This window comes from Oncorhynchus keta, chromosome 26, assembly GCF_023373465.1.
Source record: "Oncorhynchus keta strain PuntledgeMale-10-30-2019 chromosome 26, Oket_V2, whole genome shotgun sequence".
In the NCBI taxonomy this organism is placed as follows: domain Eukaryota; kingdom Metazoa; phylum Chordata; class Actinopteri; order Salmoniformes; family Salmonidae; genus Oncorhynchus; species Oncorhynchus keta.
The window spans coordinates 12,080,059-12,107,682 of record NC_068446.1 but is presented as its reverse complement, the minus strand read 5'-3'; the positions used below and the strand labels follow the sequence as shown (position 1 = coordinate 12,107,682).

The 27,624-nt window shown below is 43.1% G+C and overlaps 2 protein-coding genes across 5 annotated transcripts in view; both read left to right on the top strand.

Moving 5' to 3' along the window:
• LOC118358644 (AP-2 complex subunit alpha-2-like) overlaps window positions 1–16,810 on the top strand; it is a 77,573-nt gene extending 60,763 nt beyond the window's left edge. For 2 of the 4 annotated variants that reach the window (XM_052480254.1, XM_052480251.1), the window contains exons 13-22: window positions 3,783–3,937; window positions 4,435–4,494; window positions 5,033–5,104; window positions 5,459–5,541; window positions 7,755–7,845; window positions 11,715–11,837; window positions 11,992–12,108; window positions 12,184–12,253; window positions 12,372–12,506; window positions 14,570–16,810. In XM_052480254.1, the coding sequence (XP_052336214.1) occupies window positions 3,783–3,937; window positions 4,435–4,494; window positions 5,033–5,104; window positions 5,459–5,541; window positions 7,755–7,845; window positions 11,715–11,837; window positions 11,992–12,108; window positions 12,184–12,253; window positions 12,372–12,506; window positions 14,570–14,647 (984 nt within the window). In that variant the 3' untranslated portion in view covers window positions 14,648–16,810. The remainder of the gene's footprint in view (window positions 1–3,782; window positions 3,938–4,434; window positions 4,495–5,032; window positions 5,105–5,458; window positions 5,542–7,754; window positions 7,846–11,714; window positions 11,838–11,991; window positions 12,109–12,183; window positions 12,254–12,371; window positions 12,507–14,569) is intronic. The other 2 variants (XM_052480252.1, XM_052480253.1) reach the window with 2 other exon arrangements.
• A 7,073-nt stretch (window positions 16,811–23,883) lies between these two features.
• LOC118358955 (tyrosine-protein phosphatase vhp-1-like) lies at window positions 23,884–27,560 on the top strand. Its single transcript, XM_052480255.1, has 5 exons — window positions 23,884–24,199; window positions 24,530–24,646; window positions 24,826–24,985; window positions 25,529–25,652; window positions 25,860–27,560. Exons 2-5 carry the CDS (start codon window positions 24,545–24,547, stop codon window positions 27,094–27,096), a joined length of 1,623 nt encoding a protein of 540 aa, XP_052336215.1. The 5' UTR covers window positions 23,884–24,199; window positions 24,530–24,544; the 3' UTR covers window positions 27,097–27,560.
• Window positions 27,561–27,624: the final 64 nt, after the last annotated feature.

Here is a 27,624-nt window from a genome sequence, read left to right as displayed (position 1 = left end):
CCAATCTCATTCTGGATCATCCAAATGCTCTCTAGCAAACTTCAGACGGGCCTGGACATGTACTGGTTTAAGCAGGGGGACACGTCTGGCACTGCAGGATTTGAGTCCGTAGTGTGTGTTACTGATGGTAGGCTTTGTTATTTTGGTCCCAGCTCTCTGCAGGTCATTCACTAGGTCCCCCCGTGTGGTTCTGGGATTTCTGCTCACCGTTCTTGTGATCATTTTGACCCCACGGTATTACCTCGAATAAAGCGTATTACCTTGAATAAATTGACCTTTTAATTCGAACTAAGCAAGCTGCTAAAACGTTCAGTTTGTATCTTAAACAAACACTGCCGGCAGTTTCTGTCTAGGCGAAACATACCAATACTTGATTTACAATCAGAGACCCATATTTTGGTCAATATTATAGACCAATGCTATTGAAATGACGAAGAAATCCCACAAATAACCCAATTACAATGGTTTGTAGTCTTTTAACATCTGGCACATAGTAACGACACAATTCCCAGGAAATAGCCCTACAGGTCCACACATGTCTCCGCAGAGATTCTCACATGCGCAAAAGGAATAGATTAGCAGTCAACGAGTTAAATCGACATTCATTGATTAGGAAAAGGATTTTTTGCTTTTTAATAAAAGCAGATTGTTCTCTCATGCAATATATTTTATTTACTGAACTACATCACATTAATCCAGCAATGATCGTTTGATGGATTACCCTAGGCTTTGTACGACGTTATAAATTACGTCGAGATTCAATCTTAATTCGCTCGAACTTTATGTAAAAAGGTTTATTCAATAAATATAGCAACTCCTCTCGTACTGGGAAGAAGAAGAAGAAAAAAATGGCCTTAAGGGCAGTTTTATTTCAAATGTAGTACCCGGACGGAGAAAATCCAATAAGCGTTTTTTAGTGACATCGTTAGGGTAAGTTAACCAAAAGTGGAAACGCTCAAATCATTTTCTGAGACAATTGTCCAGACTATGTAGACAGTTTTAATAATGTTAAACCTCATCTTTATCAAATGATCCATTAAAGGGACCAACTCAAAACCTACGTACGTCTACGTATGGGTTGTTTAAGTTGCATCTCATTATTTTCCCAGAATTACTTTCTAAAATCTCTAGTAATCGATTATACACACGTACAATTCATCATATTTTCATATCTTCACAGAATCCATATAGAACATTAGAAATTCTTAGGTACTCACATCAACCAAATCCATTGGTTCAGCAATCTCCCAGCGGAAAAAACCTGAAGTTTCCTGGACACTGCACAGCGGGTCGTTGGAATAATGCTCTTCAGGTATAAAATAACATCCCACTCTCAATACCACCCAATGATATTCTATGATGGGAAGTAATGGACGGAACCCCAAAATAACATTATCAACATTTATTAACCAAATTTCAATCTTATTATACACATTTCTACATCTTATTTCCACACTCACAGAACTTTCATATCACATTCACACAGCACTGTTCCCAAACACACTTGACGGAATATTTTCTTACTTCTATAGGTAAATTTGGTTTACAGCTTTCACATATGTACCTAACTATTTTAAACCATTGCATATCATGAACTTATCTCCTAATTATTATTTGTCTCAGGCTTACACAGAACCTTAATGATCATCCACACAGGATTGATCAAATGCTCACACAGAACATGACTAAATAACCATCCACAGAGGAATGGTCAGACCACTCACACAGACATGGTCAGAACGCTTCTACAAAGATTACCCACACATGATTTCAAACCTGGTCTATATGAACAGGAAAACGCATAACATTATCAAATGATTACCTAATTAGTGGTCCAAACAACAAATAAACTCACAAAAGCCTCTTAACAATTGTAACCCAGGTCATACCTGTTTAACTAATTTATCAAAACATTTCATGTTATAATTTTAACTTCAGTAAGCCAAATGCCCTCGCAAGGCGTCACCCGCACTCTGGTTCCTCGATCAATACTTTAACCTCACCAGTCCTACTGTGATCAACCAGTACCACCACCTTTGGAAGCCCGCAACTGATACCTCACTTTAGAACACTCTTATCAACTCAGTCCTGCTAGTTACCCCAGCTGTGGCCATCTTAAGGAAGACCTCGCTCTGAGAGTACCCTCAACAGGGGCTTTTATGTTTTGTTTTGTTATTTTAATTTTTTCTTAGCTTATCATTTATTTATTGTCCACTCCGACGTCAACGTTCAATGTAAATGTCTAACTAGTACTATCAATTGTGCACTTTCAAATTCAATTATTGAAGAAGAAAAAAGTCTCCTCCCTAATCCAATTCGGGTCAAAATGATGTATCCATTCAGCTGACGCTCCCAGCCATGTGGGGATCCGATCTGCTCCAAATAGGGGAGAGTGTCTTTCCCCAGCTGCATCTAATGCAACACCCCGTACACAGTTAATCAAAAGGAGAGACTTTTACATTTCTTCAAAGCAAGTTATCGTTATTATTTAATGACTGCAGTAATGGAACTTGTCAATGAGCCCCCCGTAGGTGATTTGTTGAGACCCCAGCCAGCGGGACTAAGCCACAGCATTTTATAACAAAGTCCATCCTCCTGGATTTTCATGACAAATCACATATGAGAGAATTTATACAAAGGCACATTTTCCTCTCATGCAACAGACCTCAAGATTTACATGGCACCAAATATCTGTCTCTAGTTAATTTACTGCTTTCTGGTACAAAAATACTAATGCAACCTAGAATACTAAATCCTTTCTTTAAAGAAACTGGAGATTGGTTCTCCCTGTTACTGACTGACAGACACTAATCATGGAATGGGATGTTGTTTTATCACCAATCCGTCGTAAATCCACAGTCAGGGTTAGTTAATCTCTGAGACCCACTTTCAGTCCACAAACACAAATGAGTCTTAAAAAAAAAACTATTCTGTTGCATTAAATAACCATTTGATGTTATAATACTGTTATTGCAATCTTGTCATTTCTTTTCTGACAATTCAAAGACTGGCAGCAGTTGAAAGAGATGGTGATTGCTTTGGAAAAACCACAATCACGGTCTGTGTAATGGATTTACTTAATGTTGAGCAATATATTCTCAAAGCACTGCTATTATACAAATGATGTCTCTCTCTGTTCACTTGCTCTCTCTCTCTCTCTCTCTCGCTTTCTCTCTCTCTCTCTCTCTCTCTCTCTCTCTCTCTCTCTCTCTCTTCTCTCTCTCGCTTTCTCTCTCTCTCTTTCGCTTTCTCTCTCTCTCTCTCGCTTTCTCTCTCTCTCTCGCTTTCTCTCTCTCTCTCGCTTTCTCTCTCTCTCTTTCTTTCTCTCTCTCTCTCTCGCTTTCTCTCTCTCTTTCGCTTTCTCTCTCTCGCTCTCTCGCTTTCTCTCTCTCTCTCTCGCTTTCTCTCTCTCTCTTTCTCTCTCTCTCTCTCGCTTTCTCTCTCTCTCTTTCGCTTTCTTCTCTCTCGCTTTCTCTCGCTTTCTCTCTCTCTCTCTTTCGCTTTCTCTCTCTCTCTTTCGCTTCTCTCTCTCTCTCTCGCTTTCTCTCTCTCTCTTTCGCTTTCTCTCGCTCTCTCTCTCGCTTTCTCTCTCTCGCTTTCTCTCTCTCGCTTTCTCTCTCTCTCGCTTCTCTCTCTCTCGCTTTCTCTCTCTCTCTCTCGCTCTCTCTCTCTCTCTCTCTCTCTCTCTCGCTTTCTCTCTCTCTCTCTCGCTTTCTCTCTCTCGCTATTCTCTCGCTATTCTCTCTCTCTCTGTTCCCTGTCCATCTTTCTTTGTCTTCCAGTCCACACCCTCCCCTTCAGCGGATCTGCTTGGCCTTCGTTCGACCGCTCCTGTTAGTGGGGCCACTCCCAGTGCAGGCAGCCTATTGGTTGATGTGTTTTCAGAGGCGGGGCCTTCTGCCACTTCTGCTGGCGTGAACGATGACGGCTTCCTGAGGTGAATGTTCACCCTGTGACTAGAAGACTCCCATAGACACAGATCTGGGATCAGCCTAGATTACCCCCACTCCAAGCCTACCCTTGAGGATAAATTCAAAACTGACCTAAGATCAGTGTCTAGTGGATACTTGATGTTTGTGGTGTGGCTGTTATGTGTTTTAGTTGTCCAGATGCACTGTGGTAGAATATGAAGCTTGCTCTTGAAAATGAGCGTTGTTTTATTCTTGTGGTGCTTGCTGTCTGTGATATGTCTGTCTCTGTCTTTATATCAGTCATTCTTCTTGTTTCCTCTGCGTCTTCTATGTGTAATCTTGTATGTTCTCTTTTTATCTTGCTGTGTATGTGACTGTCTTTATATTTTCTTACTTTCTCTCCTTCCCCTTTTCTATTTCCCCTTCTCTGTGTTTTTGTGTGTGTGTGTGCGCGTGCGTGCTTGGTCCGGCAACGTGCGTGCTTGTGTGTCTCTTGTCCTCGATTGTGATTGGACATTGGCAGCGCTCTTCACGCTCCCGAGGCCTCTGACTCCCCATTGGTGGAGGGTCCTGGTGACTCGGAGTAAGGGGCCAGCAATAAGATGGCTGACTGTCATGTTGCACCCAAAAACACATATGAACACTGTTGTTCTAATCTAAAGCTAGTTAGGGAGGCTGCATGGGCACCTTAACCTTAAACTAGTCACATGGACACATATACCCTCTATTGCATGTGGGTTGTTGGATTATGTTATTGTAGTTTACCTATGCTGTTTATTCATACATACATGTACCACACACAAAAAAAATGTTTACAGGCAAAATACTTCTCATTGTTTTTGTTAATGCTGTCAGTTTTGATGAATTGGATCTAAGTGCTCATACTAACCCACCTCTGCTTTTTCTCTTCTCCTTCTCCTCCTGTTTGTCATGCCTCACTGCTTTGGGTCTCGCTTGACACACTCTTTTCCTCCTCCTCTCTATCCCTTTTTCTATCTGTAATTCATTTTATCCCCTTCAAACACATTTTACATTCTCTCACACCCCCTGCCATTTTCTGTGGGTGCTGTCATCCACCTCTCCTCATCCATCCTTTCTCCATCCCTCCTTCCTCCTCTCAGCTCTGCTCCCCCTACTGTGGCCTCTGAGGATCCTGCCCCTCCTCTGCCCGAGTCAGACGAGCTTCTCAACAAGTAAGAGCTTTCTCTCGCTCCTCCTATCTCTCTCTTTCCGGCGGGGCTGGCTTGTTTTTGGTTTCTGTCACTCTTGAGCAAAGGTATCTAACAATCTACTGGATTGACACAAAACCAACTGTGTAGATGTCACTGACGTCTGTTCTGTTAAGTAATTTACGTATGGTAAGCTACGTATGTTTGTCTGCAAAGTGAATTGATATTGCGATAGGATGGCATGCCTGCAGAGTTCCAATAACTTATAGGTAGTGTATGTAGGACTTGATTGACATGTTATAAGCAGCAAATGATACATGATGATAAATCCTAACACTTTCATTCTCACTCACTTTCTCCCTCTCTCTCTCCTGTCAGATTTGTGTGTAAGAACAACGGTGTGTTGTTTGAGAACCAGCTGCTTCAGATCGGCATCAAGTCTGAGTACCGCCAGAACCTGGGTGAGTTTGGGCTACTAGACAATGCGGGGAGATGCTTGAATCCTAAGTCACATTTGTCACATTGATGTGAGTTCTGGGAGATTGCATTATGTGTGGGTTTCAAGTTAGGATTCTTCCCTTGAAGTATTAACCCTTTTCATGCAGATCAGTCCCGTGTGAAATACATTAACCTATATGCTTAAACTTATTTGAATTGATGTCTGTGCTATTCTATAGCATTGGTAAGTACCTCTGAGCGTGCACAGAATGTAATAGATGGCGTCATTTAGTATTTGTGTTCACATCCTAGCTTTGTCATGTCCATTTTAGTATACAGAATGTTTATTCAGTGGTAAGGTACGCTTCAGTTTCTATAATGCATTAGATGCTGGGTGAGTGAGCATACGGCATGGGTGTATTTGCACGTGTGTATGTACAGTTGAAGTCGGAAGTTTACATACACTTAGGTTGGAGTCATTCAATCTCGTTTTTCATCAACTCCACAAATTTCTTGTAAGTCCGTTAAGGACATCTACTTTGTGCATGACAAGTCATTTTTCCAACAATTGTTTACAGATAGATTATTTCATTTATAATTCACTGTATCACAATTCCAGTGGGTTTACATACACTATGTTGACTGTGCCTTTAAACTGCTTGGAAAATTCCAGAAAATGATGGCTTTAGAAGCTTCTGGTAGGCTAATTGACATCCTTTGAGTCAATTGGAGGTGTACCTCTGGATGTATTTCAAGGCCTACCTTCAACCTCAGTGCCTATTTGCTCGACATAATGGGAAAAACAAAAGGAAATCTGCCAAGACCTCAGAAAATAAATTGCAGGCCTCCAAGTCTAGTTCATCCTTGGGAGCAATTTCCAAACGCCTGAAGGTACCACGTTCATCTGTACAAACAATAGTACGCAAGTATAAACACCATGGGACCACGCAGCCGTCATACCGCTCAGGAAGGAGACGTGTTCTGTCTCCTAGAGATGAACGTACTTTGGTGTGAAAAGTGCAAATCAATCCCAGAACAACAGCAAAAGGACCTTGTGAAGATGCTGGAGGAAACGGGTACAAAAGTATCTATATCCACAGTAAAACGAGTCCTATATCGACATAACTTGAAGGGCCGCTCAGCAAGAAAGAAGCCACTGCTCCAAAACCGTCATAAAAAAGCCAGACTATGGTTTGCCACTGCACATGGGGACAAAGATGGTACATTTTGGAGAAATGTCCTCTGGTCTGATGAATCAAAAATAGAACTGTTTGGCCATGAAGACCATCGTTATGTTTGGAAGAAAACAGGGGAGGCTTGGCAAGCCGACGAACACCATCCCAACCGTGAAGCACGGGGGTGGCATCAGGGGTGATGGTTGGATTTGCGTTTATTGTTGAAGAAATTAGCGTTACACCAAGGCCTGCAATCTGGAGCGGAATCGATTTGGAGGTGGAGGGTCCATCATGGTCTGGGGTGGTGTGTCACAGCATCATTGGACTGAGCTTGTTGCAGGCAATCTGAATGCTGTGCGTTACAGGGAAGACATCCTCCTCCCTCATGTGGTACCCTTCCTACAGGCTCATCCTGACATGACCCTCCAGCATGACAATGCCACCAGCCATACTGCTCGTTCTGTGTGTGATTTCCTGCAAGACAGGAATGTCAGTGTTCTGCCATGGCCAGCGAAGAGCCCGGATAGCAGTCCCATTCAGCACGTCTGGGACCTGTTGCATCGGAGGGTGGGGGCTAGGGCCATTCCCCCCCAGAAATGTCCGGGAACTTGCAGGTGCCTTGGTGGAGGAGTGGGGAACATCTCACAGCAAGAACTGGCAAATCTGGTGCAGTCCATGATGAGGAGATGCACTGCAGTACTTAATGCAGCTGGTGGCCACACCAGATACTGCCTGTTACTTTTGTTATTTTGACCCCCCCTTTGTTCAGGGACACCATTCCATTTATTTATGTTAGTCATATGTCTGTGAAACTTGTATGTGCTTTTACTAATGAGATGGGTGAGTTACCGACTGTGTCCATACGTGTTGTACTGTAGGTATTATGAATAATGCATTATAACCGGGAATGAGTTGGTGTGTAATGCTGCATTATAGCCTTAATACGGGAGCATACATAACAGTACATGATGCATTATAACCTGTATGTTTTATTTTGGAAATGTCACCTAAATGTGTCCATTTGACATATCTTCTAACATGTTTTTTTTATATATTTTTAGGGAGGATGTATCTGTTCTATGGCAATAAAACCTCGGTGCAGTTTGTCAGCTTTAACACCACAGTCAGCTGTCCAGGGGAGCTGCAGTCTCATATCCTTCAATGCATTTGCACAAACAAACACACCGGCACACCCTTATTTTGCACACTATAGCAATAGCAGAATTTTGACTTCGATACTGACACCAGGTTTAGTATCACAATACGCGATACCATCACGATACTCGATACCAAAATGATACCACTGCAAAAAAAGAAGGTATATTAGCCAAAGTCACAAAATGGCAGATGATCCAGACAAACGCTGCTGCTGCTGCTCTGTTCAGTATTTGGGCATCTTTTAAGTTCAATATCATTACATTTCTTTTACGTCAACATTTTTTGGAGACAGACATGTATGCATTAAAGGGGAATGGAAACAATAGGCTTTAGAACACCAGCTAACTGTAAATCGCCATGTTGGCATTTTGTTGCATCACTGGCAGGAATTCCTGAATGTACTGGCCAGCAACATGAGGTATTCACTTGGAAAGCATTTCTGTTAACAGGTGTGCCTTGTTAAATTAATTTGTGGAATTTCTTTCATTAATGCGTTTGAGCCAATCAGTTGTGTTGTGACAAGTAAGGAGTGGTATACAGAAGATAACCCTATTTGGTAAAAGACCAAGTCCATATTATGGATAGAGCAGCTTAAATAAGCAAAGACATTTGAAGAACTTTGAAAGTTTCTTCAAGTGCAGTCGCAAAAACCATCAAGCGCTATGAGGAAACGCTCATGAGGCCTGCCACAGAAAAGGAAGACCCAGAGTTAACTCTTCTGCGGAGGATGAGTTCATTAGAGTTAACTGCACCTCAGACATCTCAGCCCAAATAGATCACAACATCAGCTGTTCAGAGGAGACTGTTAATCAGGCTTTAATGGTCGAATTACTGCGAAGAACCCACTACTAAAGGACACCAATAAGAAAAAGAGACTTCCTTGGGCCAGGAAACATGAGCAAAGGACATTAGACCGGTGGAAATCTGTCCTTTGTTCTGATGAATCCAAATGAGATTTTTGGTTCCATCCTCTGTGTCTTTGTGAGATGCAGAGTAGGTGAACAGAAGATCTCTGCATGTATGATTCCCACCGTGAAGCATGGAGGAGGAGGTGTGTTGGTGCTTTGCTGGTGACACTGTCAGTGATTTATTTACAATTAAAGGTATAGTTGAAGTCGGAAGTTTACATATGCCTTAGCCAAATACATTTAAACTCTGGTTTTCAGAGTAAATATTCACCACTTTATTTTAAGAATGTGAAATGTTAGAATAATAGTTGAGTGATTTATTTCAGCTTTTGTCTCTTTCATCGCATTCCAAGTGGGTCAGAAGTTTACATACACTCAATTAGTATTTGGTAGCATTGCCTTTAAATTGTTTAACTTGGGTCAAATGTTTCGGGTAGCCTTTCACAAGCTTCCCACAATAAGTTGGGTGAATTTTGGCCCATTCCTCCTGACAGCTGGTGTAACTGAGTCAGGTTTGTAGGCCTCCTTGCTCGCACACCCTTTTTCAGGTCTGCCCACAAATGTTCTATAGTATGCTTGGGGTCATTGTCCATTTGGAAGACCCATTTGTGACCAAGCTTTAACTTCCTGACTGATGTCTTGAGATGTTGCTTCAATATATCCACATAATTTTCCTTTCTCGTGATGCCATCTATTTTGTGAAGTGCACCAGTCCCTCCTGCAGCAAAGCACCCCCACAACATGATGCTGCCACCCCCGTGCTTCACGGTTGGGATGGTGTTCTTTTTTTCTTCCCTTTTTCCACCAAACATAACAATGGTCCTTATGGCCAAACAGTTCTATTTTTGTTTCATCAGACGAGAGGACATTTCTCCAGAAAGTACCATCTTTTTCCCATGTGCAGTTGCAAACCGTAGTCTGGCTTTTCTATGGTGGTTTTGGAGCAATGGCTTCTTCCTTGCTGAGCGGCCTTTCAGGTTATGTTGATATAGGACTCGTTTTACTGCGGATATAAGACATCTGTGGAGTGTTTGAAAAACGAGTTTAATGACTCCAACGTAAATGTATGTAAACTTCCGACTTCAACTGTACACATAACCAGCATGGCTATCACATCATTCTGAAGCGATACGCCGTCCCACTATCATTTGTATTTCAACATGACATTGACCCAACACACCTCTAGTCTTTGTACGGGTTATTTTACCAAGGAGAGTGATGGAGTGCTGAATCAGATGACCGGGCCTCCATAATCACCTGACCTCAACCCAATTGAGATGGTTTGGGATGAGTTGGACCACAGAGTGAAGGGAAAGCATCCGACAAGTGCTCAGCATATGGGGGAGGAGTGTGCAAATCTGTCATCAAGGCAAAGGGTGGCTACTTTGAATAATATAACATATAGTTTGATTTGTTTAACACTTTTTTTGGTGACTACATGATTCCATATGTGTTATTTCATAGTTTTGATGTCTTCACTATTATTCTACAATGTAGAAAATAGTCAAAATAAAGAAAAACCCTTGAGAGAGTAGGTGTCCAAACTTTTGCCTGGTAATGTATATTATTTAGTATATGTAAAGACAAGATTATATCAAGAATAGTGTGATGGGTGACAATATTAGCCACTCACTTGTGAATGATGCCCTGCTGTTTCACATGCTATTTTCCACCTTTTTCCAAACCATAGTCGTGTAACAGTTTTTTGCTTCCGTCCCTCTCCTTGCCCCTACCTGGGCTCGAACCAGGGACCCTCTGCACACATCAACAACAGTTACCCACAAAGCACCGTTACCCATCGCTCCACTAAAGCGGAGGCCCTTGCAGAGCAAGGGGAACAACCGCTTCAAGGTCTCGGCACGAGCGACGTCACCGATTTTGAAACGCTATTAGCGCGCATCCCCTCTAACTAGCTAGCCATTTCACACCATTTACACTCACCCCCCTTTTGACCTCCTCCTTTTCCGCAGCAACCAGTGATCTGGGTGAAACAGCATCAATGTAACAGTATAGCTTCCGTCCCTCTCCTCGTCCCTACCTGGGCTTGAACCAGAGACCCTCTGCACATATCGACCACAGCCATATCGACCACAGCCACCCTCGAAACATCGTTACTCATCACTCCACAAAAGCCGCGGCCCTTGCAGAGCAAGGGGAACAACTACTTCAAGGTCTCAGAGTGAGTGATGTCACCGATTTTGAAACACTATTAGCGCGCACCCCGCTAACTAGCTACCATTTCACACCGGTTACAGTCACACACCTCATGTAGCCTTGCCCATAGGCATATATGTTTTGATGAGGTTTGCATCATAACTGATGTGGCCAAATAGCTTCTTAAAATGTAAACACATTAATCCGCATTACAACGAGTGTAGAGCCTAACTGGCATACATACGCTGATCATTTTCACCATAAAAATGCACCTTTTTATAATAAAAGCATTACACTCATAATCGCATTTGTTGTCACTTTTGAGAATGCTGTTAAAGCTTTCGGTCTGTTATTCAAACTCAATCAGCATGACAGAGTGATCTCCAGCCTTGTCCTCGTCAACACTCACACCTGTGTTAACAAGAGAATCACTGACATGATTTCAGCTGGTCCTTTTGTGGCAGTGCTGAAATGCAGTGGAAATGTTTTGGGGGGGATTCAGTTCATTTGCATGGCGAAGAGGGACTTTGCAATTCATTTAAATTCATCTGATCACTCTTCATAACATTCTGGAGTATATGCAAATTACCATCATACAAACTGAGGCAGCAGAATTTGTGAAATTTAATATTTGTCATTCTCAAAACGTTTGGCCACGACTGTACTGTGCAACACTACTATGTGTGTCCATTGGGTTGTAGTCTATACTGTTTAACACACATAGCTATATTCAATATTACAGTCCCCCCAGTGTAGTCTCTAGTCCCGGCTCTGTTCCTCTCCTTGACTGGCTTTCCCACAGCTCAACGTGCAGACCAAAACAGTGGAACCCCTAGTGGAGGGAGGAGCACAGGTGCAGCAAGTCATCAATATCGAGTGTCTGACCGACTTCATTGATGCTCCGCTGCTCAACATCAAGTTCAGGTGCACACGCGCACAGAATATTACACAGAACATATGATACAAATACCTCGCAATGACGCACGGAAGATCAGTAGTAACTCAAACATACACGCAAACATTTTCTGTTATCTTCAGTTTATTAAGTGTTAATTGTGTGTGTGTGTGTTCCTCTCAGGTATGGGGGAGCCCTGCAGAATATCTCTCTCAAGCTGCCTGTCACCATCAACAAGTTCTTCCAACCCACAGAGATGGCCGCTGCAGACTTCTTCCAGCGCTGGAAACAACTCAGCCAGTGAGCGAGAGTGTGTGTAGGGTGCGAGCATGTAAGAGGGTGCGTGTGTGTATTTATGACTTATTCTCTTTTCAGGCCCCAGCAAGAAGCACAAAAGATCTTCAAGGCCAGTCATGGCATGGACACAGAAGTGCTCAAGGCCAAGGTAAACACACACACACACTTTAGGCATATTCATTTAATTCCTTTGCCTGCTGAATGTCTACCACATTCTACCCCCTCCCATTTTCTCTCTCCCCCCACCCTCCCACTCTTGTCTCTAGTTGCTGGGCCTGGGGACAGCCCTGTTGGAGAATGTGGATCCTAACCCAGAGAACTATGTGTGTGCTGGAGTCATCCAGACCAAGGCCCAACAGGTCGGCTGTCTGCTGAGACTGGAACCCAATGCGCAGGCCCAGGTACACACACACAAATGTATATGCATATATACACACACACACAAATGTACATGCATATATATATACACACACACACACACACACACACACACACACACACACACACACAGAGTCCGTCTGTCCTTCTCTGTGCTGCTCTCATTGCATCACTCACTGCTGTCTGTGTCTTTCTGTGTGCTGCTGCAAATCAAGCCTGGCGAGCAGGTAACACACAACTGTCTCTGATCTCTCTCACTATCGTTCTTTCTTTCTCATCCCCCTATTCTCTCTTTCACACCCTTTTTTCACATTCTCATTCACTTTTCCCTCCACATTGATTCTTCCACACTTTCTCACTGACACCCCAAAATTGAACACTTGAATCTCCACATTCTCTGGCTCTCTCTCTCTCTGTCTCTCTCGGTCTCTGTGCAGTGTTAGACTCGAGGTTGATAATGTGTCATCATTGTAAATCCATTCTAAACTCGTGTTAATGATGATCCAATATATACAATGCCTTAAAGTTTTCATACCCCTTGACTTATTCCACATTTTATTGTTAAGCCTGAATTCAAAATTGATTAAATGTATATTTTTTTACCCATCTACACAATACCTCATAATGACAAAGTGATTTTTATTTATTTTTTAATTACAGAAATATCTCATTTACTTAAGTCTTCACACCCCTGAGTCTACGTTATGGATTCACTTTTGGCGACGATTACAGCTTTGAGTCATCTTGGAGAATGTGTCATTATTGTCTATCAGCTTTGTACATCAGAATTTTGGGATTTTCTCCCATTCTTCCCTGCAGATTTTATCAAGCGCTTAAATTAGATGGGAGCAAATCTTCAAGTCTTTACACAAATGTTCAATGTGATTCAAGTCTGGGCTTTGGCTGGGCCACTCAAGGACTTTCACATTCTTGTCCTGAAGCCATCCCAGTATTGCTTTCTCTGTATGCTTGTGGTCAGCATTGTCCTGTTGGAACATCGCCCCAATCTAAGATTTTTCACTTTTGAAGCAGGTTCTCATCAAGGATTTGCCTGTATTTGGCTCCATTCATTGAAATGCATAGCATAGGGATTGTGTTGACAGGCCAAATGACCTGTGCCTGGGTTTCTCCAGACATAACACTTTCCATTCAGGCCAAAGAGATACATTTTTGTCTCATCAGAATCATATTTTGCCTTATGCTTTGAGTCTTTAACGTGCCTTTTTGCAAACTCCAGGTGTGCTGTCATGTACCTTTTTCTCAGGAGTGGCTTCCGTCTGGTCTCTCCTATAAAGCCCAGATTGGTGAAGTGCTTTAGAGACTTTTGTCCTTATGTCAGGTTCTCCCATCTCAACCAAGTAATTGTCAGATTGGTGATTGGGTTCTTGGTCACCTCCCTGACCAAGGTCCTTCTTGCCCAGTTTGGTCGGACGGACAGCTGTAAAGCAGAATCTGGGTTGTTCCATATTTTTTTCAATTTCCCAATGATGGAGACCACTGCTCTTGCAAACTTTCAGCACTCTATACCCTTCCCCAGATATATACCTCATCACAATTCTATTTCTGAGCTCTACGGACAGTTCGTTGGACTTCATGTTATCGTTCCCGCTCTGACATGCACTGTTAACTGTGGGACCTTGTATAGAGTGTTTCTCTTTCTAAATCATGTCCAAACAACTGAGTTGGCCCCATGTGTATCAAGGATGATCAAAGGAAATTGGATACCCATGAGCTCAATTTGGGGTGTCATAGCAAAGGTGTATAAATACTTAAGTAAATTAGATATTTCTGTATTTGATTTTCTATCAATTTGCAAACATTTTTTCAAAAATCTTGATTTCACTTCGTCATTGTGGGATGTTGTGTGTAGATGGGTGAGAAACTAAATGTAATCCATGTTTAATTCAGGCTGTAATGTAACATAATGTGGCATAAGTCCAGGGGCATGAATGCTCTCTGAAGGCACTGTATATATATTATGTGTGTTTGAACTTTACTGACCACCGTGTGTGTGTGTGTGTGTGTGTGTGTGTGTGTGTGTGTGTGTGTGTTTACACATGTTAAATCTGTGTCCCTTCTCTGTCAGATGTACCGGCTGACTCTGCGCAGCAGCAAGGACACTGTTTCCCAGCGCGTCTGTGACCTCCTGGCAGAACAGTTCTGAATCCCTGAGTCTAGAACTCACCCAACACGCTCCAGGCCATCATCACCACGCTCTAGAAGCCCAACACACCGAGACCAGTGTTTCAACCCCCCCCGAACAAAGAATCAACGAGAAGAAAGAAAAATACCTACATAAGGGAAAAAAAAGCAGCCGTTGCATACTTGCACGACTGCCCTATTATTAATGTCATTTATTATTTTTGTCATGATTATAATTCCGATTCTTATTGTTATTACTGTTTATTATCATTGGCGCTACAATTCTTGTTTTTTTTCTGGTGTTTACGCGTGCGTGTGTGTGTGCGCGTGTCCTGTTCTTCTCCGTCCTGTCTGTTTAAGCCCTGAGTACTTGTGATGACAGCTGGTGCCTGTGTGATGCATGGAGGGAGGGTGGAAGAATCTGTGCGTTGATTCCGCGACATTTCAACCTTAGACTATTCCTGGGAGTTCTACACACACACACACACACACGTAATACACACCCAGATACTCTCACATGTAGGCAGATACGTATATTTGTACATGCTTAAGTGTCCGTGTAAAGTATCTGTATAGGGTCCTCCTTTAGTTGGAGGGAGGGGTAAAACGAAATCCCTAAAGAAATGGGACTCTTCTGTGTAAGGGTCCAAAATGACACTCTAAACCCCCACCTTCATCCCAACCCCATCTCTTCTCCATCCTCTGCTGTCCCAGTCCCCCACCGGTTATACATTCCAAGGGCCTCTATCAGTATAATCCCCGAGATATAATATTCCATAAAAATCTCCGGCACATTCCCAAGTCTACAGTTCCAGCTCTATTCCAGTGGAAATGGCCAGTGCACTTTAGGTGGTTCTAAGAGACCTCAGTCCTTCAATACCCCTCAAACACATACACACACCACCCCTCTCCCACTTCCCCTGTCTTTCTGGCGTGTACCCATACTTTATACATAAACTCAAATGATTATGTACCTGTTCATGGAAAAAAAAAATATATATATATATATAAAGAATGTAATTACTTTATCTTTTTTGTCATCTTTACTTTTATTAGTAGTGGAGTTATTGAAGTGTTTTTTTCTTTAATGGTGGTGTGTGTGTGTGTGTGTGTGTGAGAGCGAGAGTAGGGCTAGCCGTGTGTACCCTGCGAATAGGGTAGAGGGGTCAGCTCGAAGGAGAGCGAGATTGAGGGAGAGAGTAGCGGGGTAGCTGGTCTTGTTTACAGTGTTAATCAAACAGCGGTGAGGTTGACACTTGACTTAAACCTGTCATAAAACCTACTTACCACCATTGTAATTAACTGTTTATTTCAGATTAGCCATGTTTTTTGACACTTGAGGCAGGGAACATTGGTTGAGAACTGACATGGGCTGTTTTACGACAGTTTATGAAATGTTTGTCGTGCATAAGCAAGCATTGAGCAAGTCCCATTGATGGGAGTTCAGGTGGTAGTTGGAAGGAGTTTAGAGGGCAGTCCGTGTTCACATGAAGAGTGAAGCAGCAGAGCAGAGGCCAAGTATTCGTTATTTTAATTTTTTCATGCTGAAAAGAGGGATGGGATTGGAGAGTAGAGTGCTGCTTGACACCGTGATTGACTGAAAAAAGAGGAGTACCTCAGAACTTGATCTCTAAACACGCACAAGCTTGTGCACGCACGCACACACACGTCACAAATACTTACCATATGGTATTAATTGGGAGAAGATAGCAATCTGCAAATAGATTGATTATAATCTTTGAAAACGCAACCAACCACAAAGACACTGGACAGCACTTATCTGTAAACTCACATTTCAGACACACGCACCAACATGTCCATTCTTAGAGATGAGATGGAGGAGAGAACTCAGACCAATTGTCAATCACAACTACCAGGATCTAATCATCAGGGGTGGGCATCGCGTGTGTGTGTCGGTGTACCACATGATAAAAATATCCTAAATTATCTTTGAGACATGGTCATATTAGTTTCAACAGGAGTCACTTCTATGTCTAACCCATGCAACATTAGTGGGACAGTCTGATCATTATAGGGGAAACTGTAGAATAATTTTGTGTGTGTGCAGTATCTGCTAGCTAATGCAGCCCTGTGTATCGGTGTTAAACCTGTGAGATACCTGTGTTAGATTTAAGATTTACTCTGTACTGAATAATGTGAAAGTAAAACTATGCCATATACTCTACCACTGGCTCTCTGTTTCTTGGTGGGAAAGTGTGTCTGTGTGTGTTGATGTGTGAAGAGGAATTTCTTTCCAAAGCTCACCACAGTTCCACGTCCACAACAAAAAACTGATGTGTTTGTGCTGGGCTTGAACAAAAGCCTGAACACCCAGCAGCTCTCCAGAACCGTAGTTGGATGTATCACATAGTCCAATCAATAAGAACTCATCACATTGACTAAAGTAGTAGATGTTATGTGATTTTGCTCATTGAATGAAGATTTTTTTGCCATGTAGCAGTGTAGTTAACTACTGGAACTAGACACTACTGATTTTGCTAAAATAAAATGTGGGTGAAGTAGGCAATAAGTTCCTTTTTCTGCATCATAGTTGCCTAACTCTCACTTGAAATGGTCTTTAATAGGCTAAATTCCACATTGTTAACATATGACCCCAAAGTGATCTTTTCTTGATTTGTAGTCTGACATATCGGATTTACATATGATGCTTTTTCATGAACTAGTTTGGATGTAGTGAACTACTACTTCAAAGTGAACTATATTTTCTTGAGGTTAGAATTAGTGTAGCTTAACTTCCAGTGTGAAGTAATTGGTAGCTTGGTTAACAATATTTTCAGAGTAGCTTCTCAAACACTGCATGTTACCAACCTGTACCTCTAACCTAATGGCTGAGGATGAAAGGGGTGATAGGATATGGAGTGTCACAGTGGGCTTTAACAGATCACCGAGTGGGCCTTTACAGATCATTTAGGAAGTGTTTATACAGGCAGCCCAATTCTGTATTTTGACCAATTGGATCAGATCTTTTGCCCAATTCAAAATTGGGCTGCCTGTGTAAATGCAGCTCAAGTGTGAAAAGATAACAGATTCCATCCTCACTGTTATCTTGACATAATAGATTATTTTTCCTGGACTAAAAAGCATGATCAATGGAGATGTTTGGGAGACCGACCCTCAATCCACATGTAAATTCAATGTATGTCTTCTGGTGTGAGATTCGTTTTTTCCTGATTAATCAGAAAGGAACTCCTGATTTGGTAAATCCTCTATGAATGAACAGGTCAGAGGGGGAGTGAAAGTGACCCAAACCCATTATTCACCTGTTCCCGGTGTCCTTTGTTGTGCTGATCACATTTATTACGAGCTTCCACTGAAGAAAGCGGCACCTGCATGTGTTTTTATCCCTCAATAATCAAAATGACAACAGACAAGTTCTAGAGTCATATTTATATTTTCCTAATTCAACACCAGGTTAAAATGGCCCTCAAGCACAGGTTTCGGATCAGCAAATCTTCCCCCAGTCATAAACCTGAACTGTTAACAGGGGTAAATGCAGAACTGGATTGAGATCAGGTTAGATTCATTATTTCTTATTCTTAATTTGACCCAATGGGAATATAGGGCTTCAGCAAGAGGAGTAACTCGTCATGATGCACCAATGGGACGAACTAGGCCGTCTCCTAGGCTACAGTGAACATGCAAACGTGTGCCCCGTGCAAAGCAAAAATCAGCCTTGATGCAGAAATAAAACGTGAATTTAATATAAATGATCTATGTACTTCTCATGTTAACCCATTTTATCTTGAGTTGTGCAATGTTATGTGAGTTTTCTCCCCCTCTTGCATCTGTGGGTCACTATATATAGGCTATGATTGAATGATTACATTATTTGTATTTATTAGGATCCAATGCAGGTGCTGTTCTTCTGAGGTACAGCAACATTAAGGCAGTTATATACAATTTAAAATATTATATTACATTACATTAAGTGTGTACATTCAGGCAACTACTCTACCACATATCTACAATGCAAAATCTATGTGTTTGTAGAGTGTGTCTTATTGTGTAAGTTTTTGTCTGTGCATGTGTGTGTGTCTCTTCACAATCCCTGCTGTTCCATAAGGTGTATTTGTATCTGTTTTTTAAACTAGAGCTCTGTCAGACTGACCATCACGTTCTTAGTCACCTCCTTGACCAAGGCCCTTCTCCCCCGATTGCTCAGTTTGGCCGTGCAGCCAGATTTAGGAAGAGTCTTGGTGGTTCAAACTTCTTCCATTTTAGAATGAGCGAGGCCACTGTGTTCTTGGGGACCTTCAATGCTGCAGAAATATTTTCGTACCTTTCCCCAGATCTGTGCCTTGACACAATTCTGTCTCTGATATCACAAACATTATCAAGCATTTCAGTTCTGTGACCTTGAGCTTGTGTGGCCTACCACTTCGCAGCTGAGATTTTGTTGCTCCTAGACGTTTCCACTTCACAATAACAGCACTTACAGTTGACCAGGGCAGCTCTAGCAGCAGTGGCGATTTTAGCATTTAAATCTTGGTGGGGCAACAAATAAAAATACCAAGTGGGATGCATGCCAGCAAAGCCACGACACAACATTAAACAATACATTAATTGCACTATAACGATATCAAATGGTGCCTACAAACTGTCAGATAATAAACAGCGAGTAGCCGCAGTGTACAAAACAAAAGGGGGACTCAATGTAAATAGTCCAGTGGCCATTTGATTCATTGATCAGCAGTCTTATGGCTTGGGGGTAGAAGTTGTTAAGGAGCCTTTTGGTCTTAGACTTGGCGCTCAGGTACCGCTTGCCGTGCGGTAGCAGAGAAAATAGTCTATGACTTGAGTAACTGGAGTCTCTGACAGTTTTATGGGCTTTCCTCTCACACCGCCTATTATATAGGTCCTGGATGGCAGCAAGCTTGGCCCCAGTGAAGACTTACGCAATATACTGGGCAGTACGACCCATGCCAAATCTTTTCAGTCTCCAGAGGGGGAAAGGTTTTGTCGTGCCCTCTTCATGACTGTCTTGGTGTGTTTGGACCATAATAGTTTGTTGGTGATGTGGATACCAAGGAACTTGAAACTCTCGACCCGCTCAACTACAGCCCCGCCAATGGTATTGGGGGCCTGTTTGGCACGCCTTTTCCTGTAGTGCACGATCAGCTGTCCTGGCACCACACTGCCAGTTATCTGACCTCCACCCTATAGGCTGTGTCATTGTTGTCGGTGATCAGGCCTACCACTGCTGTGTCGTCAGCAAACTTAATGATGGTGTTGGAGTCGTGTTTGGCTACGCAGTTGTGGGTGAACAGGGAGTACAGGAGGGGACTAAGTACACACCCCTGAGGGGCCCCAGTGTTGAGGATTAGGAAGTCCAGGATCCAGTTGCAGAGGGAGGTGTTTAGTCACAGGGTCCTTAGCTTAGTGATGAGCTTTGTGGGCACTATGGTGTTGAACACTGAGCTGTAGTCAATGAACAGCATTTTCACATAGATGTTTATTTTGCCCAGGTGGGAAAGGGCCGTGTGGAGTGCGATTGAGATTGTGTCATCTGTGGATCTGTTGGAGCAGTATGCAAATTGGAGTGGGTCTAGGGTATCTGGGAGGATGCTGTTGATGTGAGCCATGACCAGCCTTTCAAAGCACTTCATGGCTACCGACGTCAGTGCTAAGGACGGTAATAATTTAGGCAGATTATCTTTGCTTCCTTGGGCACAGGGACTATGGTGGTCTGCTTGACACATGTAGATATTACAGATTCTGTCAGGGAGAGGTTGAAAATGTCAGTGAAGACACTTGCCAGTTGGTCCGCGCATGCTTTGAGTACATGCCCCGCGGCTTTGTGAATGTTGACCTGTATAAAGGTCTTGCTCACATCGGCTACTGAGAGCGTTATCACACAGTCATCCAGAACAGCTGGTGCTCTCATGCATGCTTCAGTGTTGCTTGCCTTGAAAAAAGCATATAAGGCATATAGCTCGTCTGGTAGGCTCGCGTCACTGCTTAGCTCGCGTCTGGGTTTCCATTTGTAGTCGTTATAGTTTTCAAGCCCTGCCACATCCAATGAGCATCAGAGACGGTGTAGTAGGATTCAGTCTTAATCCTGTATTGACGCTTTGCTTGTTTGATGGTTTGTCTGAGGGCATAGCGGGATTTATTATAAGCATCCGTATTAATGTCCCGCTCCTTGAAAGCGGTAGCTCTAGCTTTTAGCTCGATGCGGATGTTGCCTGTAATCCATGGCTTCTGATTGGTATATGTTCGTACGGTCACTGTGGAGATGACATCGTCAATGCACTTATTGATGAAGTTGAGGACTGAGGTCGTATACTCAATGCCATTGGATGAATCCCGGAACATTTTCCAGTCTGTGCAAGCAAAACAGTCCTGTAGCGTAGCATCCGCATCATCTGACCACTTCCTTATTGAGGGAGTCACTGGTACTTCCTGCTTTAGTTTTTGCTTGGAAGCAGGAATCAGAAGGATATAATTATGGTCAGATTTACCAAATGGAGGGCGAGGTAGAGCTTTGTATGCATCTCTGTGTGTGGAGTAAAGGTGGTCTAGAGTTTTTTTTCTCCCTCTAGTTTCCTCTGGTGACACATAATGGTAAATATTTGGTTTAACTAATTTAAGTTTGCCCGCATTAAAGTCCCTGGCAACTAGGAGCGTCGCTTCTGGATGAGCATTTTCTTGTTTGCTTATGGCCTTATAGAGTTGTTTGAATGCGGTCTTAGTGCCAGAATCGGTCTGTGGTGGTAAATAGATGGCTACGAATAATATTGATGAGAACTCTCTTGGTAGATAGTGTGGTCTGCAGCTTATCATAAGGTACTCTACCTCAGGAGAGCAATACCTCGAGACTTCTTTAATATTAGACATCGCACACCAGCTGTTATTGACAAATAGACACACACCCCCACCCCTCGTCTTACCAGCCGTAGCTTCTTCTACACGTTAGCTTCTACACGTTAGCTTCTTCTACACGTTAGCCAGAAGAACGGATGGCGGTGGGAGTTTACTCATTCGCCTAAGGATTCTCTGAAGGCAGCCCCCTTTTCCTCCATCTTTTCTGAGTTAATTTCGGTCATAAGAGACAGTAGCAGCAACATTATATACAAAATAAGTAAAAAAACAAGTTACAAACAATGCAAAAATGTTTTACAAAATTGCACAGTTGGGCATGTAAAACGTCAGCCATCCTATTCGGCGCCATCTTAACGTGTGTATGTTGAAAGTCTTTGGTTTTTGTCAGCCAATGTTAACCATGGTCTTAAATGTAATTTAAGGTTATTTCGGACGTCTTCCCCTGAGACTTAGTGTCCATCGAGGGGACGGGACGGTCTAAACTGGCATTCCAGTCTTGCATTCTCTGGATTTATCGTGCTTTCAAAACAACTGGGAACTCTGAAAAAAGCAAGGTCGAATCATAATGATGTCTTGATCTTCAGGTCGTAGCTCTAGAAAGAGGTCGGATTTACAATTTCAAGTTGGATGACGGTTCAAAAGGGTTTTTATCCAGTCGGAGCTGGTTTATTCTCGACTTCCCAGTTGTCTTGAACTCACTGAAGTCAAGTTTTCGCAGTTCCGAGTTAACAGTTGTTTTGAGCGCGGCACAAATCATGCATCATTGACAGCAAGGCCAATGTTGAATGTTTATCATTTTAAACTTGGAATTTTTCCATTTTCTCAAGTGGTTGTTTCCTAGTTTTCCAAGTTCTGACCATTCTGCCTGTCCTGACCCCGAGCCTGCCTGCCATCCTGTACTTGCCTGACTCTGACCTGATTACAAACCTCTGCCGGCCCTGACTCCGAGCCTGCCTGCAGTCCTGTACCTGCCTGACTCTTACCTGATTACGAACCTATGCCTTTCCTCGACCTGCCCTTTGCCCAGTGTTATAATAAATTATTGAGAACTGTACTATCCGGGTCCTCTGTCTGCATCTGGGTCATATCCTGAGTCGTGATAAATGTAATCATCAAATATTGTAAGAGCTTTCCTTGTCTGCATATATGCCTCCTTTATTTATCCTACAGTTCTGACTTGGTGTACAGGGAGAACACTGTAAGTGTAACGGATGTGAAACGGCTAGCTTAGTTAGCGGTGCGCGCTAAATAGCATTTCAATCGGTGACGTCACTTGCTCTGAGACCTTGAAGTAGTGGTTCCCCTTGCTTTGCAAGGGCCATGGCTTTTGTGGAGCGATGGGTAATGATGCTTCGAGGGTGACTGTTGTTGATGTGTGCAGAGGGTCCCTGGTTCGCGCCCGGGTATGGGCGAGGGGACGGTCTAAAGTTACACTGTTAAATTGATGCTGTTGACCCGGATCACTGGTTGCTGAGGAAAAGAAGGAAGGCCAAAAGGGGGGTGAGTGTAACGGATGTGAAACGGCTAGCTTAGTTAGCGGTGCGCGCTAAATAGCGTTTCAATCGGTGATGTCACTTACTCTGAGACCTTGAAGTAGTGGTTCCCCTTGCTCTGCAAGGGCCGCGGCTTTTGTGGAGCGATGGGTAATGATGCTTCGAGGGTAACTGTTGTTGATGTGTGCAGAGGGTCCCTGGTTCGCGCCCGGGTATGGGCGAGGGGACGGTCTAAAGTTATACTGTTACATAAGAACGGACCATGTTTTGGATTCTGTTGCTGTACATTTCAAAAACACTGAACAAATAGTTATATTGACTGCGTCCATCCTAGCTCGCTCATTAATGTCTTAACCTGAATTTAGCCTCTTATCCGCTTGTCGTCCCCTTATGCCATAGTTTGTACATCTCAATTGTCAGCAGAAACCACATTTGTTTAAGGAAGTCAGCCATATCAGTTATGGGTTTTTTAATGGCAGTAAATGAGGCTGAATGAACTGTTTGCTGCAAGACCAGGCTCCACTGACAGCCAGGTGTAGTAGTGGTAAAGTGTTGGGACAGGTTTATGTAGGCCCTAACAGTTTATGGGCACCGTTTGTCACCGTTATGGTACAATTAATGTATTGTTTAGCGTTGTGTTGTGGCTTTGCTGGCATGCATCCCACTCATGCATCCCACTTTTTTTTTGTTGCCCCGCCAGGATTTACATGCTAAAATCGCCACTGGAAGAGATTATAGGGTTTTTCACAAATAAATGCTTTTCGCCACAACGTAATGCAGCTGCATGTTTTTTAAAAACGCCTCTGCAACAATAGCGTCAGAAAAGGTACGATTCGTCACAATAAAAAGCAAAGGGTCTTCAGGCGAATTGATGATGATTAACAAATGAGTCCGGCATGGGCGGCGGATTGGTTGAAAATGACATCACATTCAATTGTACTATTCTTAGCTTGTAGAAACAGCATTACCTCATCCTTTCCCCCTCGCGCAGGTATAGCCATACAACAACAAATAATGTTACAGTCGCAGACAGGACAAGGAACAGGACGAGAGTAGAAGTCAAGAAAGAGAGAGCGAGCTCTATACTCTACTTATTATTAATTAAGCATAACATATATTTTTGCATTCTTAATCCATTTTCTTTGAGACCATTCGGGTTGATTAGATCGAGTTATTTGGTGTGCAAGTTGATTTGTGCGATATTTCCAGTATCTTCGTTTGGAGTGAAAATCGTCGCTGTAAGTACAATGTAATATTTCTTGCATTTTGCTTGCATAATTTATGACTGGTTTTTATATTCTCCTATGATCATCTAATGAATGCAAACTTGCAAAATCCATGACGTAATGCAAAGAGAACGTCATTCTCTAGCAGCAATAGAACAAATTAATGTTTTCTGAATTAACATTCATAGCAATAATAATGCTAATATATTTCATGCAACTGTTAAAATTATTGTCAAAGTTCCATGCAGTCTTTTTTCGATGCCTCTGTATTGTAGCCTAATACATAATTGTAATCCCTTGATATTGAAATGAATACCGTTTTCTCTCATGTTTCGGTTCCAGACACAAAGGACAGAGATGGTGTTCCACAGGGAGAGAGAGAACGGCACACGCGAGCGTCCACCGCTGTCTCTCATCCTACCGCATCTTTACCTGGGTGCAGAGACGGACGTTACGCAGGTAATAATGTTTTCATACAGTAGGTCAGTCTATATAATTGATAGCCTAGCTCTCGTCACTGGCCAAAGTTTTGTATTTTCACAATGCACCGAAAATGTACCTCTTCCAGAAGACTAGAATTTATTAATATTTCGTGTTCCCTGTCTCGCTTTTCCCGTGCACTCCCTACTCGGCTGCAGGATTGCCTCGACGCCCGCGGGATCTCATACGTGCTAAGCGTGAGCCGCTTCAGCCCGCAGCCTACTTTCCTTCCCCGTTCCCAGTACCTTCGCATCCCAATCGAGGACTCTCTCCGAGACGACCTGCTGCCCCATATCCCGGAGGCACTGCGTTTTATCGGTGAGAATAATGATGAGATTGGGTTAGTTTGGTGTCAAATGGATGACAACCCTATTCCCCATATAGTGCAAATGCACTATTTTCGAAAAGAGACAGCTAGTGCACGATAGAGCTAGTTCAGTATAAGGGGAATATAGGCATCATTGGAGATTTGACAACGCAAATCCTGCAGATGAGGTAATAGGACATTTCTGCATGTCATCATTATGCTATAGTCTGCATCATCATGTATGCATTACACACTGGCGACTGTCTGTCTGGAAGAAACACAGATGACCCAGTTCAAGTGATGAGCAGTTATTGATCAGGGTTTCATGCAGGCCAGTTATGCTCCTATGGTTTCAGAAATATTGAATGTTGTTACATCCCATTCAGTACCACGGACAATTGATACAAGCCTACTGTTGCAGGAAGCCCATTCATGACAGTTGACATAAACTGTGTGCTTTGCACAGTTTGCAGTCTGGCTGAAGTGATGTCATGCAATACAGTATGGATGATTTCAAATAAAAGAAAATGTCTTATCTCTTCTCTCTCTCTCAGATGGGGCTATGTCATCAGGTGGATCTGTGGTAGTTCATTGTGCTGCAGGAATCTCTCGCTCCCCTGCCCTGGCTGTGGCCTACATTATGTACAACCTGGGGATGGACCTTGACCATGCCTACAGGTGTGTTTGTCTGTGTTGTATGTGTATTATAATGTGTGTGTGTGTGTGTGTGTGTGTGTGTGTGTGTGTGTGTGTGTGTGTGTGTGTGTGTGTGTGTGTGTGTGTGTGTGTGTGTGTGTGTGTGTGTGTGTGTGTGTGTGTGTGTGTGTGTGTGTGTGTGTGTGTGTAAACTATTCACATCTGATCTTGTCTGTTCCTCACTTTCAGGTTTGTGAAAGAGCGCAGGCCTTCAATCTCCCCAAACTTCAATTTCCTGGGTCAGCTACAACACTTCCAAGGAACCCTCACTCAGAAAACCTGTAATGGCAACCCCACTATCCAGCCAATCAGATCACTGGACACATGTCTGCAGCCAAGCAATGAAAACATTAGCGGCGGTTCCTCTGTCCCCCTGTCAGCCAATCAGATCATGAATATTCACGACAATGGCTATGTTGCTAAGGACTTTTTAGAGGTTGCTAAAGTACATAATATGTACAATGAGAATTCCACTTGTAACACAGAGAATATAGAGCAAAGGTCCTCATATTCAGGTGAAACTCAGAGTTTATCAGAGAAGCCACAGCAAGACCAGAGGAGCGTGCTGTCTCTCTCCAGAAAACACAAAACGCTCACTCTCAACCTGAACCATAACCGGAACCAGAGGGAGGCCCAGAGCCCATGTGGAGCAATGACTCCAAGCCCCAACGAACCAGCGACACCGACACCAAATTCCAACACACCACAAATCCCAACAGGCATTGCATCTCACTCTGAGAAGCGCAAGAGCCTCACCCTCTCCCTGTCTCTCGTTTGTGCAATTCCCCCAACTCCCCACCAGAATGAGCCAGAAAGCAGCAATAGGCACAGCATTAGCCACAAGCCAATGCAGTCCAGCGTTTCTAACACCATCCACAAGAGGGAGTCAGAAGGCACCAGTGGTTCAAAAAGTCACGGTAGAAAGCCTTCAACGATGGCCCTTTCCTCCTCACAGACAGATGTACAACAGAGAGAGAGGAGCACATCCTGTGTCAAAGCAGCAGGTTGGCCCAATCGCTACTCCTCCCAAACCCAGGCAAAGGTAGAGAGAGAGGGAAGAGGCCAGCCTAAAAGAGAGCCCAGCCGCTGTCGGAGCGTGAAGAAGGGGAGGCCTAAATCGACTCCAAAGACAGGGAAGGACCACAGCAAGGGAAGAGCAGAGAGGGAGACACTAACAGGGAGCCTGAGCAGCAGTTCTGTTTTGAGCCAGCACAGTATTGTAGTTGACCAGCAGGTGTCGCCAGCAGCTAAGCTGTCTGCATCTGCAGTGAGGGCTGAGGAAAGAGTGGATGCCGAACAGGGCCTCCTGTTTCCTCTCAACCTGACTGTCAACAAGCTTCTGGGCTGGGGGGAGAAGATGCTGCTGGGGGTGCTGTTTGGCCCCCGGATCAAAGTGGAACCGGCTATTCTGCCCTATAGGTGCTGATGCAGTAAGAGACCGTTGGCGGGGACAGAGAGAGGGCTGATAAATGCCAGGAGATTGATTTTGTGTGTGTGTGTGTGTGTATATGTGTGTGTGTGTGTGTGTGTGTGTGTGTGTGTGTGTGTGTGTGTGTGTGTGTGTGTGTGTGTGTGTGTGTGTGTGTGTGTGTGTGTGTGTGTGTGTGTGTGTGTGTGTGTGTGTGAGAACAGAGAACTGAACTCCATGTATAATATTTGTCTGCCCATACCAAGTTTACAGTCCTCTGAGTGAATGCTTTGTCCTATAAATGCTCATTTATTGTTGACTTCCTTCAAAAGCACTATGTATATTACAAATAGGGCGGTTTATGCCTCCAACACAATGCTCATGGATTAAGGCTTGATCATGTTGATTTTTATTTATTGATTGATGTGAATTAAGTGATCAGTTTATTGTTGTTATTTATAAAATGAATATTTTGAGGATGGTATTTTGGCACTGTTGTTTGTAATGGGATCACAGTGTTCATTAGAGATGACATATTTTACTCCT

Bases quoted from the DNA above. Each gene is read 5' to 3' on its own strand.
- LOC118358955 (XM_052480255.1), top strand. From the start codon at position 24,545: ATGGTGTTCCACAGGGAGAGAGAGAACGGCACACGCGAGCGTCCACCG. The intron at 24,647-24,825 runs GTAATAATGTTT...ACTCGGCTGCAG, and splicing joins CAGAGACGGACGTTACGCAG to GATTGCCTCGACGCCCGCGG. The intron at 25,653-25,859 runs GTGTGTTTGTCT...CCTCACTTTCAG, and splicing joins GACCTTGACCATGCCTACAG to GTTTGTGAAAGAGCGCAGGC.